The sequence below is a fragment of the Metopolophium dirhodum genome, chromosome 1 (assembly GCF_019925205.1).
Source record: "Metopolophium dirhodum isolate CAU chromosome 1, ASM1992520v1, whole genome shotgun sequence".
Taxonomy (NCBI): domain Eukaryota; kingdom Metazoa; phylum Arthropoda; class Insecta; order Hemiptera; family Aphididae; genus Metopolophium; species Metopolophium dirhodum.
The window spans coordinates 144,537,137-144,552,180 of NC_083560.1; the positions used below are offsets into that span (position 1 = coordinate 144,537,137).

At 30.1% G+C, this 15,044-nt stretch overlaps 1 protein-coding gene across 1 annotated transcript; it reads left to right on the plus strand.

Annotated features, from left to right (window-relative positions):
• Positions 1-14,232: 14,232 nt before the first annotated feature.
• LOC132933088 (uncharacterized) lies at positions 14,233-14,984 on the plus strand. The gene is made up of 4 exons (XM_060999418.1): positions 14,233-14,242; positions 14,302-14,412; positions 14,471-14,781; positions 14,838-14,984. The coding sequence occupies exons 2-4, from the start codon at positions 14,331-14,333 to the stop codon at positions 14,982-14,984; spliced, it is 540 nt and encodes a 179-aa protein (XP_060855401.1). The 5' UTR covers positions 14,233-14,242; positions 14,302-14,330.
• The last annotated feature ends 60 nt before the right edge of the window (positions 14,985-15,044 follow it).

Below are 15,044 nucleotides of genomic sequence, written 5' to 3' on the forward strand. Positions count from 1 at the left end.
CAAGTAAGTAGCTCAATTTGATGAAGGTGCCTACCAATTACTATTATATTATACTATATACTGTACTATAGTATATCAAGTTTGTACTGGAGCACTATAAAGCTCTTGTTATTGACTCCCAAGACATGTATTATAAGTATAGTTAGATATTATTTTACCTATTTACTACCCGAAATTGAGGTAACATTATTACTTTTTTAGTATATTTTGTTACATCAATATTTAAATTGTATAATAACCTATAGTTTCAAAGATATAGAGATCACAACCACTACACCTAGTAATAGGGTTGGACGCCACAATGAACAGTTCAATGATCCATAATAATAGCAAAAGCATCACAGTATAATTATGCTCGATAAGGATTATTTATTTAGTTATATAATTCATAATTTACACATATACAATTATTAAAATTCATAACATTGGAAAAGCTGCATAAGTTAAAGTGATAGATGACATTTTGTATATAAACATTTTTTTATCAATATAATTTATTGGCCAAGTATTGGAACTTTGAGATAATTTACTTACACTAAATATACCCAAATATGACGACTTGCATGGTATAACATACAAATCATTTTTAATTAAGAAACTATTACCAACAATTACATAACACTTATTCTCTGTATTATATTTAATTTTTTTAACTAAAACAATTTCACCATTTTTCATTAGACATCCGTTGTCTCGTTTATTTAAAGTAGAAATTGTAAAGTGTTGAAATTTAATCCTTGTAAATTGATCAGCATTTCGTTGTGAAGTTAATACTATTGGATAATTTAAATCGTTATCACAACAATTGGATTGTTGACCTGGCTTGATTAATAACTCATTGTATCTTTTTATTATTTGTTGAAGAGGTTTTTCGTCTTTACGTAACATCTTAAGAAATTGTTGCTTAAAATTTTCAAATTTGAAAGCAGAAAAATTGTCAAGTGCTCCATGGTTTCTAACATCTTCCGACAAATGAATAAGACCATGGATATTATGGCTTATATATTTTACACCATAAATTGTGCCAAAGCTTTTTACAAAATGCTGTAGAAGCTTTTCAGAATAATCAATGTTTGTAGAAATTTGATCTTCTACGCTCAATAATGTTATAGCAACATGAAATGTAACAAAATGGTTGTACACAACTGAGTTAACTTTATTCTTTAATGCTCCAACACCAGTATACAACAAAAACATTCTAAAATCTACGGCTTTCCACTGAGAAAAATGATTCAATGAACGAGGTTTTCTTTGAAACTCGCTAGGTACTACAGGTCGTATGTTTTCAATTAATATTTTTGATACATCTTCAACTATTTTGGATCGCATACGTACACTTAAAGGACCTCCAGGTCTTATTCAAAGGGCTATTAATTTCTTCATTGTTCCTAAAAGAACTGAATGCATATAGTCATTTGGAACATTGTTAACAAATGAAAATGTAGGTATTTCTGTAAGTGGAGTAATACCTGTATGATAAGATTCGTCTGAATGTAGAACAAATTCTTCATGGGTACGTATGGGTGCATCCATATCAGGGAAACACATTCTAGTAATGAACTCTCCTTCTGTTTTACATTTTGTACATGAAAAATACCCTGTGTGACTCTTTATTTGAAGACAGAATGCTTTTGCTGGTGCATCAGCTATAAATGTTTTAATAAAACACTCAAATACTTTTTCGTCGAATTCAATACCGTTTCTCACAATATCTTTGGCGTCTTCAACAAATTCTCGAAGATATTGACAAACATCATTTGGTTTTTTCACAAAACTATGGTATAGCCCAATTACAAAAACAAATTTATGTTTAAAAATAGATCCTAAAATAGGCCAGAGTTGGCTTTGAGTAGACTTGGAAATAGGTAGTCCGTCAACATGAAATGAAACATTAATAGGACCAACAAATTTTGGATGTTTTTTTAAAAATTCAAAAATTCCATTTTTTATACCAAAATGGTGATATTCTCCTGGATTTATTTTCCTGACAAATATTGTTCTTGGAGTATGTAATAGTGTTCTAGCATCCATTGGAAGATCATGTTTGAAACAATCATGTTTTTTTAACCTCACCAATAGTGAATTTATAGTACAATGATTAACATTTTCTATTAAGGCCCACTCTCTAAGTTCTGCTAAAATATTAAAATTACTTCTGTATTCAGTTTTCTCTCTTTCCTGTAACAAAGTAATATAAGGTTGCTATTAATTATATTGTTGTTTGTTATAGAAATAAATGACTATTTAGATGTTATTACCTCTATGTTTAAGAGTCCATGTGCAGTTGCATTAAAGGGTTCATGTTCATAACTAAAATCATTTATATCACTCAAAGATAGATAATTTGGGGTCGACAGGTTTGGATCTATATCAACTTGAAGTCTTTCTTCATTTATACTATTAGAATTAATATTCTTGGAAATATTAACAAAATATTAAAATTTAGAAACAAATAAACAAAACGGTTAGAGAACGAATCTAGTTTAGCAACCTATCGATTTTTAAAATTTTTTTTTTTCCAAAATGTGTATTTTAGAGTGTTAAATTAAAAAATATTCTATTCTAGGTATTTTTTTAAAAATATGCGCGTTACGAAAAAAATGTAGTTTTTTAAGTTTTTTATCAATAACTTTAAAACAAAGTTTGTCCGGGCTTTTTTTTACATTCTTATAAGAATATTTTTATATATAAAGCACCCTAAAATACACAATTTGGAAAAAAAAATTTTAAAATCGATAAGTTGCTAAAATAGAACAGTATAGAAATATAGTAATATAATTATGTAGATATAGGTACATAAAACCAAAAAATAATGCAATAATTATGTAAACATATTCTATTAGGCAAATTTATTTAGGTATCCTTAAATTCAGAAATGGGCACAAGAAAATATTGTATTATTGTTATTATTATTGCTGATTATATATACCTATATATTATGATACATATATACATCCAATGATGAAATAGGAATCTATAGATGTTGTAATATAATATATCAATCTAATACTTATAATATATATTATAATAGGTACTTATACTATAGCTTATACCAGCTATACCTATCTACTACATTACATTATTATAATTTTAATTGGCAAATATTACTATGCAATTAATACTCGAATTAATATATATAATGTTAGGTAATATAGGTACTTTTGAAGTGCAATAAATATATTTTTTAAATAATTATAAATATTTAGGTAATATTAACCTCAATATTTTGCAGTCGTTCATTCAATTTTGTTCGAACCAATTGTTGTCTACGAGAATTTGACAATTCTAATAATGGTTTCTTTGGCCTAAGAAACAAAAATGATAATAGGTTTATATAATGTACATTATATACATTGACGTAGATATCTTATATTTTTATTTTAGGTATAATAGCATGTAATTATCTATACAATTTGAATCTGTAAAGATGAAAATAATAATTTATTGTTATATGTTATACCTACCAAATTGTACATATAATTTAAATAATAATTAATTGCAACTTGTAGGTAGTAGGTAGGTACTTCGTGCTTACATTGTATGTTTTATGAGTACGTGTATTATAAATAAATAACTATCTTAGATAATAAGAAATGTTAAGATAGTAAAAAATGTTTTAAAATGTTGTGTGATCAGTGATCAGAAAGGGACGGTCGGTCACGAAATTTCGTGGTGCGGAACATGAGAGCGTCGTTGTCTTGTAAACGGGAACAAATGGCGTCGGCGATTGTATATTTGTATTTTGTATAGACGACAGTACGCTCGGTTGACGCCTTGACGGTTATGAGTAAAGAGAACAGGCGCCGCCCACTGCCGCGGCGCGGAGGCCGGCGATCGGCGCGAAAACAATGTGACCAACCGTCTAACAGATGGCGGGGTAAGCTACGCGGGGTCGGCTTGTTTACCGCTCTATGGTTTACTGTTCCCCATTTCACATAATCAGTAATCACATATGCCACGTCTCCCTAACGCTTAGTTTTCTAGGCTAGTTTTCCCGTTTCCGTTAGTGCCAGACACATGACGTCTCAAACTCTCAAAGGTTTTTCGCGTTTTTAAGTTCATTCTAAAAACTAATACTAATTGCTATGGGTGATTTACGGTACGTATTTTATTTGTTTACTGATGATGATATTGATGTTGCGAGTTATAAGGAGGAATTAAATGTTCGAATAGTACCATACAAATTAGGTTTTATAGCTCAGTGCTCTGTGCTCTGAAATCACAATGCCATGTGGTATAATGTGAACTTGTGTAAGTGTAATTTATTGTGTTATTTATTAGTATTTACTATATAGCAGGCAGACAGTGGCGTGTTAAAGTGTTAGGTAGGTGGGTACTGGATTTAGTGTGAAATTAAAGTACAAGACTAACTTCATTTGAATATGATAATAATAATATTAACTTCAATAATAAGTGTTATATTGAGTAATCAAGGGGTGGTACGTCATTCAAAAAATGAATTGCTCGATAAAATATTTCACTTTCCCACGCCACTAGACGTAGGTACCTATAGTATTCGTATATTATAACATTAAATACGCTGGTCGGCATTTTGGAAGGTATATTACCTAACCTACCCTAATGAGTATTTTTTTGGGTTAGTATTAATACTTGTAAAGGGTATTAGTTTTTTTTTAAGTGGCACATGTTGTATTTATGGAGATAGCTGCCACTGGTACCATTGTCATTTTAAATGGTTCTAGACAAGTTTTTTTTTTTTGGTACATGATTTCTTTAATATGTATTTTATATTGTTATTTTAGTAAATATTTGATTGTGGATTTCCCCGATGGGAGTCAGGTCATACCTAAGAACTGGATTAAAACAAATATTAATGGGGAAACAACATGTTTTTTTCCAAGTGTGAAATGCGAAAAAACATTTTGTAAAATGTCAAAAAATATGATACCTCCTGACAAGAAACATTGGCGAATATGTCAAATTACCAAAATTGCAGGCTCAAGTGGTAAGTAATTTTAAAATAAATTTAAATCATAGATTTAATTTTTATAATTACAATTATTTATAACATTATAATACCTAATTTGATGCCATAGTTTAAAAATATGATTTCTATACCTACCTAAAATATATTTTTGCTTATATTTCAAGATATTATTCCAGTCTTTAACTACAATTATATTATCTAATTTAACTGTATAATTATTATTAATTCAATTGCAGATATCTATGATAGAGCAATTGAAAAATTAAAAGATTTAGTGTCATACAACTTATCAGAAGTATGTACCGATAAAGAAGAATTTTACAAGTCTCAGCGAAAATTAAGGGCTAAAAGAAAAATATTTTCCAGTGAAGATGACCTCTCTGATTCAGGTAAAAATAATTTTTATATTTATCAATTTATCTTTAATCTTATTTACCCAATTCATAAGTGTTTTAATTTTTTCATTTAGCACCAACATTTCAGACTAAAATTAAAAAAAAAAATAACTGTAAAAATATCACTTCTTTCCCAACGCCTCCAAAGAGCTCAAGTACAAAAATATCACAAGACTACGAAACAAAAACAATTGGTAATAACTTTTTAAATTGTAATTTTAATTTGGTTTTTCATTGATAGCAGCTACTAGTTGGTACCTATTTATTTTTTATTTTAATTAGCTAATTCAAGATGCTCCACTTCAAACAACCTAGGAAATCATCTTAAGCAGTCTTTTTTGTTGAAGTCTAGTTATGAACATGATAAGCAGAACATAAACTCTGTCAAAAAGTCTACAGGTATCTAAAATATACTTTTGTGTATAAGTAGTTAATTTATTAGTAGTTTTAACCTAATTTTGTTTTTCTATATATAATGTGAGAAAATCCTTTGTTAGTAGTATATCAATTGCTTTATCTCTCGAAAGTGTACTTTTTATTTTCATGTATCATAATATGCCGATTTTAAAATCATATACATACTGATTTACCCAACATACTTATCTACATTTTTGCATTTGATAATGTCGAATTCTGACTTTGAATTTTAAAATATATTTCAAGGCCACATTTTCAAATTCTGGACATACTTTTTTGTACTGCTTAAGGAGTGTCTTGTGGCAATATAATCTTCTGTTTTCCAAATAAGAATCTCTATTTTTTAGTGTCAATTATTTAGTTATTTTAGTAGATAATTTTTTTGATAATGTTGTACCTAATACAAAATTTGAACGAGTAGTTCCTCAGTTTTTAAAATATATATATTAGGGATAAAAGTCCTGAAAATACCCCCATATTTTCTATACCCATTTTCATTGGCCTATTATCCTTAGTGCACAAAGTTAAATATAACTTATAATATTCAATCAAAATTTGGTTTAAATATGTCAACATTTTCAGAAAAAATATTCAATAAATAATTCCATGAAATAATTAATCATTCTTTTGATTTATTAGTTCCAATGATAACTTTAGATCTTAATACTGATCATAACGTTTCTTGGTCAAATTACAATTTAAGAAAAATTATTAAATTAAAAAAATTAGCGCATAAAAAATATAAAATTTCAAATTCTTTATCTGATTATTCTATTTTTTCTAATTTACACAAGGAATGTAAACAACTATCTAAACAACTTCAATTAAATTACATACTTAAGATTGAAAATAACATTAATATTAATATAAAATCATTTTGGAAATATATTCAATCTCTCAAATCAAATAAATCCAATATTACAATGTCAATGTTTTTTTATAATACAACTGCTCATAATATAGAAGAAATCTCTCAATTATTTGCTAATCATTTCTCCTCTGTTTACTCTAAAAATAAATTGCCTGATGATATTCTTGAATCTCTTAATGTTAATATGCATGATATAAATATTAACTCAATGTACATTTCTGAGGATGAAATTGCTGATTATTTAATATCTATTGATGATAAATCATCTACTGGTCCCGATGGTATTCAACCGATTTTCCTAAAAAAATGCTTTTCAGTGTTAGTCAAGCCATTGCACTACTTATTTAATCTCTCTTTATCAACTGGTGTTTTTCCCACCTTTTGGAAAAAATCATTTGTTACACCTATACATAAATCTGGGAGTAAGAATGATATCTGTAATTATCGGCCAATCTCTAAACTTTCTGCTATACCTAAAGTATTTGAAGCTATTATTTCTAAAAAACTGTCCAGTATATTATTAAATTAAAATTATATTATTAAATTATTAAATTAGTCCCGCTCAGCATGGCTTCTTAATGAAGCACTCGATTTTCACCAATTTACTATTGTATCAAAATTTTCTAACTAATGCTTTAGATCAAGGTCTTCAAGTTGACACCATATACACTGATTTTCAGAAGGCTTTTGACAAAGTTGATCATATTTTACTTTATTATAAATTAAAATCATTTGGTATAGATGGAAACTTTCTTAAATGGCTATATTCGTACCTCACAAATAGAACTCAAGCCGTCAAAATCTCATTTCACTCATCACAAAATTTTCAGGTCTCTTCTGGTGTCCCTCAAGGTTCCCATTTAGGTCCTCTACTGTTTCTAATTTTCATTGATGATTTACCACATTATATATTAGATAACTCTAACATAGCACATATTTTATTATTTGCTGATGATGCCAAAATTTTTTGCAAGATAAATTCTGTAGCTGATCAAATAAATCTTCAATCAATATTAGATAAGTTTGTTATTTGGAGTAAAAATAATTATTTACCATTAAATATTAATAAGTGTAATGTAATTTCTTTTACCCGTAGAGCTAATCCTCTTTTGAATCAGTATATAATTAATGAGTGTCCCTTATCTAGAGTTAATTCAATCAAAGATTTGGGAATTCACTTTGATAGTGATCTTGGCTTCAAATTGAATCATAAATCAATCCTCAACAAATCATATAAGATGTTAGGTTTCTTAAATAGAAATACTAAAGAATTTAAAAATCCTAGATGCTTAAAATTACTTTATACTTCTTTAGTTAGATCTAACCTTGAATTTGGCTCCCTTGTTTGGTCGCAAAATCTATCAACATTTTACTCTGAACTTGATAATGTTCAAAACAAGTTTCTCAAAAATATTTCATATAAACTAAATCTTCCTTTCTCCAGAGACTCAATTATACCAATTCAGGAATCATTGGATCTTGATAGTCTTTCTCTGAGACGGAATCTAACAGATATAATGTTTATTTTTGACATTATTAATGGTTTTGTTCTTTGTCCTGAATGATTAGCAATGATTGGTTTCCGAATTCCTCGTCTTTATACGCGCAATCTAGATTTATTTGTTATTCCACATTATAGAACTAATAGTGGAGCCTTCTCTTTTCTACCAAGAGCTCTTAGGTTAGCCAATTTAATCTCCCACCATCTTGATTTTTTTAATTCTACTCGTGTTAATTTTAAACTAAATACTGTATTGCTTCTAAAAATACCACATTTTATCTAATTATTATTATTACTTAATATTGTTACTTGTCGTATACATTTATTATTAGTCATTTATTTTTAATTTTTAAAACATTATTTAAATTTTTGTATTTTTATTACCTACTTAATTTATATTTATTTTGATTGTTGTCATATTGTTATATTATATACTTTGTAAAGGGCTATTGCCCGTTGAATATATTCAATAAATAAATAAATAAATAAATAAATAAATAAATAATACTGCAAATTATGATGATGATAATAATAATAAAGATGAATCACCCTCAGCGTTGTATTGTGTCATGGAAGAAAATGAAATTAGGTTCGTTCCACCGTCGTTTTACTCCTAAAATAACATAATTATACGAATGACGTCTAAAGGTGATCTCAGGAGTACGCAGAGATATACCGTTTTTATACTAAAATGCCATAGGAGGGAGCTATTAGGAATAACCGACGAGGTACGTCGATGGACAAGTGTCCATCAGACGAGCACCAGCAGAGAAACCACCAAGTCAATTATTAAGTCACATCTCGTTTACCAAAAGTTATTAGTTAATTATTTTGGACTTAGAATATTTACGTTAAAATTACAAATAAATATACATAACTCATACATTCAACTTGTTAATTATTTCAAAATACTTCCATTATTGAACTGAAGTAGTTGGTTCGTTACAAAATTGGCGCTGTGGACAGGGTGTCTCAAAAGATACTAAGAAGAAAAGAAAAACATTTTCCATACTACATATTTGTATTATTATTATTTATCAGTACTGCTGGTATATTTTCGTCGTACGGTCGTCTCGCGGAAAATATATTAATACCTTATTATATTTACGTGTTTACAAAAGATTTAGGCAAAAAATGTCTCGTAAAAGTGATCACAAAGTATGTGCTAGGTTGGATGAATTTGACGAAGACCTAGAATTAGAGGATAGTGATGACTCTGACGATGATCCCAATTTCGTACCAGGTAATGCATTTGACTTGCGTAATAATAATAGTGAAAATGAAAGTGAAAATGATGATGATTTTGGTAATACCGATAATAATACTAGTTTTTCTTCTGAAAATGAGTTTTACTTGAGTAAAGACGAAAAAACAAAATGGTATAAAAACTCTCTTCCCAATAAAACTAAACAACGTGCTCATAACATTATAACTCAGCGCCTTGGTGTCAATGCCGTCGCTAAAAATGCTACAACTATTTTAGATTGCTGGAAACTATTTTTCCTTGACTCTGTGGTCATTGAAATAGTAATATGTACAAATAAATATTTGCTAAAATTACGTGCGAAATATCAACGACCAACTATTATACCAGATACTGATAAAGAAGAAATTGATGCGCTTCTTGGACTACTATACTTAGCAGGATTTCTACGCAGTAGGCATGTAAATCTAAAGAGTAGGATAAAAAAGACAGTTCCAAAACCTGATCCTGCAGGCGTTTCCCTATACCGCCTTGCCGATTCCTGACACCCGGTTCCAGACCCTCTGCTGATTCCGCCGCCGACGGCTGATTCCACCACCGGTCGCGCACGTTCTCCACTTTAAATATTATATTCCCAAAATTATTAAAATATATACATATGTGTTTGTAAACGTCGACAGCCTTAACGAACATATGGCAACTAACCCTCCTATAGTCAAACAATTGTAAGCGTTAACGGACATGTAGCTGCATGCAACATCCCTGCAGGGACATTTAGATGTTCAATGTATATGTTAAATACCATAAAATAAAAGGCTAATAACCGTTCTCAAGCAATTTACGAATTCAAATAATATTCTGTTAAGTTCTAATCATCATATCTACCGGTAGCATGTATACGATAAACCTACCATGCTAGGATATATAAGTATATTTTAAAAATGTATACATGTGAGCAAGAGGTTATTTATGATCGTATAGGGTTATCTTAGAAATATTCGATGTAACTGAAAGAATATTTAATACAATGAAGATGCATCACACATGTTTATTCAAATAATCATGTCCCTTACCCACTGAACTCTTTCCCCCAAAATACTTACATTTAGTTATAATATATCAAATCATATAACATTTTTCTGTATAGTATTGTCAGGGTCAAACAGATTATAAGGGTATAACGGGACCTCCTATTATATGACTACTAAAATGATATCAAATCCTTTTTTTCGTATAAATATCTATCGATTTTAACGATTCAGTAGTATTCAAACTATCAAAGTGTTTGTATCTGATATTTTTATTTCTGTGATTAAAATGATATAAAAATATTTCGATTTTACCAATTCAGTATTCAAAGTGTTTGTATCTAATTTTTTTATTTCTGTAACACTCAATTCAAATATAATGGACTCTGATTCAAGTAAATATATACATATATTTAATATAAGTATAATTTTTAATATTAGTACGATTTTTTTTTTTTTTTTTTACAGTCTTAGAAGTAGTACATAATTATTTTCAAACAACATTAGAAAAATTATTAACTTCTACATGTAGTGCCCATAGCAATTTCGAAAATAATTGTCAAAATTGTAGGGGTAAAATGAGGGATTTCTGTTATTTATACCATATGCTTGATAGGCAGTTATGGTATAACTTTATTGCTGAAAAGTTCAAATACCATCTCGAATGGCTGGTTCCGCTTCTGGCTAAGTATTCAAGCTACGATTTCGAATATTTTTTTCGTAAATTATATGAATATGTTTAAAACTTGAAATGTGATCGTGGCCATGCTAGCTGGAACCAGCATTTGTTATGGGGGAGCCTGGTTTGGGATCATAATTCAGGTTCCCGATATTTGGATGATCTAGCTTTCAAATTGTGTATGTGTAAATATTTCGATATCGAAAACCTAGAGTTGAGGGACGTTATGGTAGGTAAGGATTATTGGCAACATTTAACGTTTAAAATTTTTCTTTTACTCTTTAAAAATGTAAATACTAAACATCTAAGTTATTTAGATTTATCCAACACACTCCTCATAGAATCGAAAAACCATGATAATATACTTTACCAGTTAGACATCGAAGTTAATCACAGGAGACTTAATATAACATTAACCAATCGATCGTATAATTTTGGTAGTGTATTTAATCTTGGTTACGTACATAATCGTCTATACTATGAGGAGGAGACTTGGTAGATGGTTATATCCTGTATATATATATATATATATATTATAGTTTTAAATATTTTAGTTTATATATTACTTATAGAAAAAAAAAGGTCTGAAAAAATCTTTTGTTATCCGTAGGGATACGGATTCATGGAATCTATACAACAGATGTCCGAACATCGTATACGGTATAGATCCCTATGATTGGGGGGTGAGTGGTGGTGGTGAGGAATGTTAGGTCCAGATGATAGGACGAGCGGTGGCGGGGGATGTCATCTCCTGGTGTGTCTGTAAGGGAAAGTCGGTTAGTACGATTCACACTGTTGTATTACAACGTACGTAATTTACTCCATTTTAATTTGCCGTATTAATTTTTCTCGTGCGTTTATTTAAAAATGTTTAAATGCGAGCAATGCCCTTTGGTATTCATGTACGAAACTAATTTGATGGTTCACCGAAAAACGCATATAAATTTTTTTAAATGCGATCAATGTTCTTCGGAATTCACGGCGAAACGTAATTTAACTGCCCACCGAAAAACACATGGCGGTGTCCGTTTCCCGTGTACTAGATGCTCCATTACATTCAGTTACAAGACCAACCTCAAAAAACATTTGAAAAATGTTCATGGTAAGTATTTCTGTTTTACACTTTAAATATTTATTTATATACATATTTTTTTTTTTTTTTTACTAGGTGTTATACAAGCCCCGATTCTGCAAAGAAATATTCGAATCATGCCGAAAACAACCACCCCCGATAATGTTCATGGTAAAAATATGGTCGAATATTCATCGGAAAACCGTGCTTTTAAAACATCGGCTAAGGCGGTTTTCTGTGATACCGGAGTACAGGAAATTGTTGAAGAGGCATTCGCTAAATTAATGAAAGAGCAAGACGAGTATACAAGCAAGGGTAGTGGTTTCACATTACAATGTATAGACGGTTTAATGTTAGGTGTATATAAATATACACCTATAGGCGGCTCATCCTACATACAACTACCAGATGCGATAGAAAATAAAAAAGCCACGATTAACCCTCAAAACATAGACATGCAATGCTTCAAATGGGCAATCCTAGCAAAACATGTTACAGGAGAAAATAAATGTCGTATTGGTGATAATTATATAAAACACGAAAAAAAATATAATTTTACAAATATATCGTTCCCGACACCACTACACCAGGTTAAAATTTTTGAAAAAAATAACCCAAACGTTTCCGTAAATGTTTACGGTATCGATAAGAAATTTCAACCACCAAAATTTCCGGAATATAAAGTATTCCCTCTGAAAGTAGTACATGAAGAAAAACCCGACCATTTTGATCTACTTATAATATCAGACGGGGATAACAGTCACTATAGCTACATCTCTAATTTTTCACGGCTCATCAGATCACAAAAAACCAAACACGATGGACAAACAATATTTTGCAAACGGTGCTTCACAACATTCGACAAACAACAGTACAAATATAAATTAAACGGCGTGGCGGGACTAGAACAACATAAATTAATATGTGGGGAGCACAAACCCATACTACCTCAGATACCTGAACCTGGGTCAATACTCGAGTTTACTGCATGGGATAAAACACAACGTCATCCTATAGTAATTTATGCAGATTTCGAAGCAATTCTCAAGAAAACTGATGAGAAAATTGGAGAAAAAACAACAGCTTTTCAAGAACACGAACCCATGAGCTATGGGTATATGGTTAAAGCAAATGACGAAATACCGATGGAACTGCTTGAAAAATTCGGAATTCCAACATCACCCGTAATCTACCGTGGAAATGAAAATAATAAGGACGTGGCGAAACATTTTGTAGATAGTATTGTGGATATAGCTAAAAAAACTGAAGAATTACTCAAAACAAACATTCCTATAATTTTCACGGGTGAACAACGAAAAACACACGAATTATGTAATAATTGTAATTTATGTAAGACCAAGTTTTCTCGTGAAAATCATAAAGTGGCAGATCACTGCCATTTATCGGGAAAATTTAGACAATCCTTATGCAATACGTGTAATCTTAAACTTCAAACACCAAACTTTGTACCGGTATTTTTTCATAATTTATCGAATTATGATTCACATTTCATTGTCACTCGTCTTGGATATGATACAAACTCCATCTCTGTAATACCAAACAGCGAAGAAAAGTTTATTACGTTTTCAAAATATATAAGCAATTCGTTCACATTAAGATTTATCGATACACTGAGATTTATGGCCTCCAGCTTATCAACACTTTCAAAAAATTTAATCACACCTGGATTTGAAAAGTTTAGAAACAGCGCAAAACATTTTTCCGCACAGGATTTACCACTAGTTACCCGTAAGGGTGTATACCCGTATGACTATACAGATGATTGGGATAAGCTCGAAGAAACCAGTTTACCGGCAGAAAAAGATTTTTACAGTTCATTGGAAGAATCACATATAAAACATGAGGATTTTGAACATGCAAATACAGTTTGGAACCATTTCAGCTGTCAAACACTCGGGGAATACTCTGATCTTTATTTAAAAATCGATGTGCTACTGTTGACTGATGTGTTTGAAAATTTCCGAGACCTCTGTTTAACCACCTACCATCTGGATCCATCATTTTACTACACGGCGCCAGGATTTAGTTTTGACTGTATGTTGAAATACACGGGCCAACAACTCGAATTACTTCATGATTATGACATGTTGTTAATGATTGAAAAAGGTAAAATGATTATTTATTTTTTTTTTAAAAATGTGAAATAATACTTGATTTTATTATAGGAATTCGTGGTGGGTTGACTCAGGCGAGCATGAGATATGCAAAGGCGAATAATGAAAAGACACCAGATTATGATCCAACAAAACCGAAATCATGGCTTGTTTATCAGGATTGTAAGAATAATTTTAATATTTTAAATTAAATTAATTTAATTTGTTATTTAAATTCCAGGTAACAATTTGTATGGTTACGCAATGTCACAATTCATGCCATACGGTGGATTTAAGTGGGTCGAACCCACACTAGATGGGTTAAATGCTTTAGACGATAGTTCACCAATAGGTCGGATGTATGAGGTTGACATATCATACCCAAAAGAACTTCATGACAAACATAATGACTTGCCATTCCTACCGAAAAATGATATTCCACCCGGTTCAAAAGTTAAAAAACTAATGGCAACACTCCATTCAAAGAAAAACTACGTGATTCATTATCGGAACCTACAGCAGGCCATTAAAAACGGACTAGTAGTGGAAAAAGTACCATATTTATTTTTTATTTTATTTATAAATTATAAATTATAAATTTATTTTAGGTCCACAGAGTTATACAGTTTAATCAGTCAGACTGGCTTAAGAAATATATAGAATTAAACACTGAGATGCGAAAAAAAGCTAAAAACGACTTCGAAAAGGACTTTTTCAAACTTTTAAACAACGCTGTTTTCGGTATATATATATAAATTTAATATATTTTTAATTATCTTACTAACATATCTAATTAAAGGGAAGACTATGGAGAA

Bases quoted from the DNA above. Each gene is read 5' to 3' on its own strand.
- LOC132933088 (XM_060999418.1), top strand. From the start codon at position 14,331: ATGAGATATGCAAAGGCGAATAATGAAAAGACACCAGATTATGATCCA. The intron at 14,413-14,470 runs GTAAGAATAATT...TTTAAATTCCAG, and splicing joins ATGGCTTGTTTATCAGGATT to GTAACAATTTGTATGGTTAC. The intron at 14,782-14,837 runs GTACCATATTTA...AATTTATTTTAG, and splicing joins ACGGACTAGTAGTGGAAAAA to GTCCACAGAGTTATACAGTT.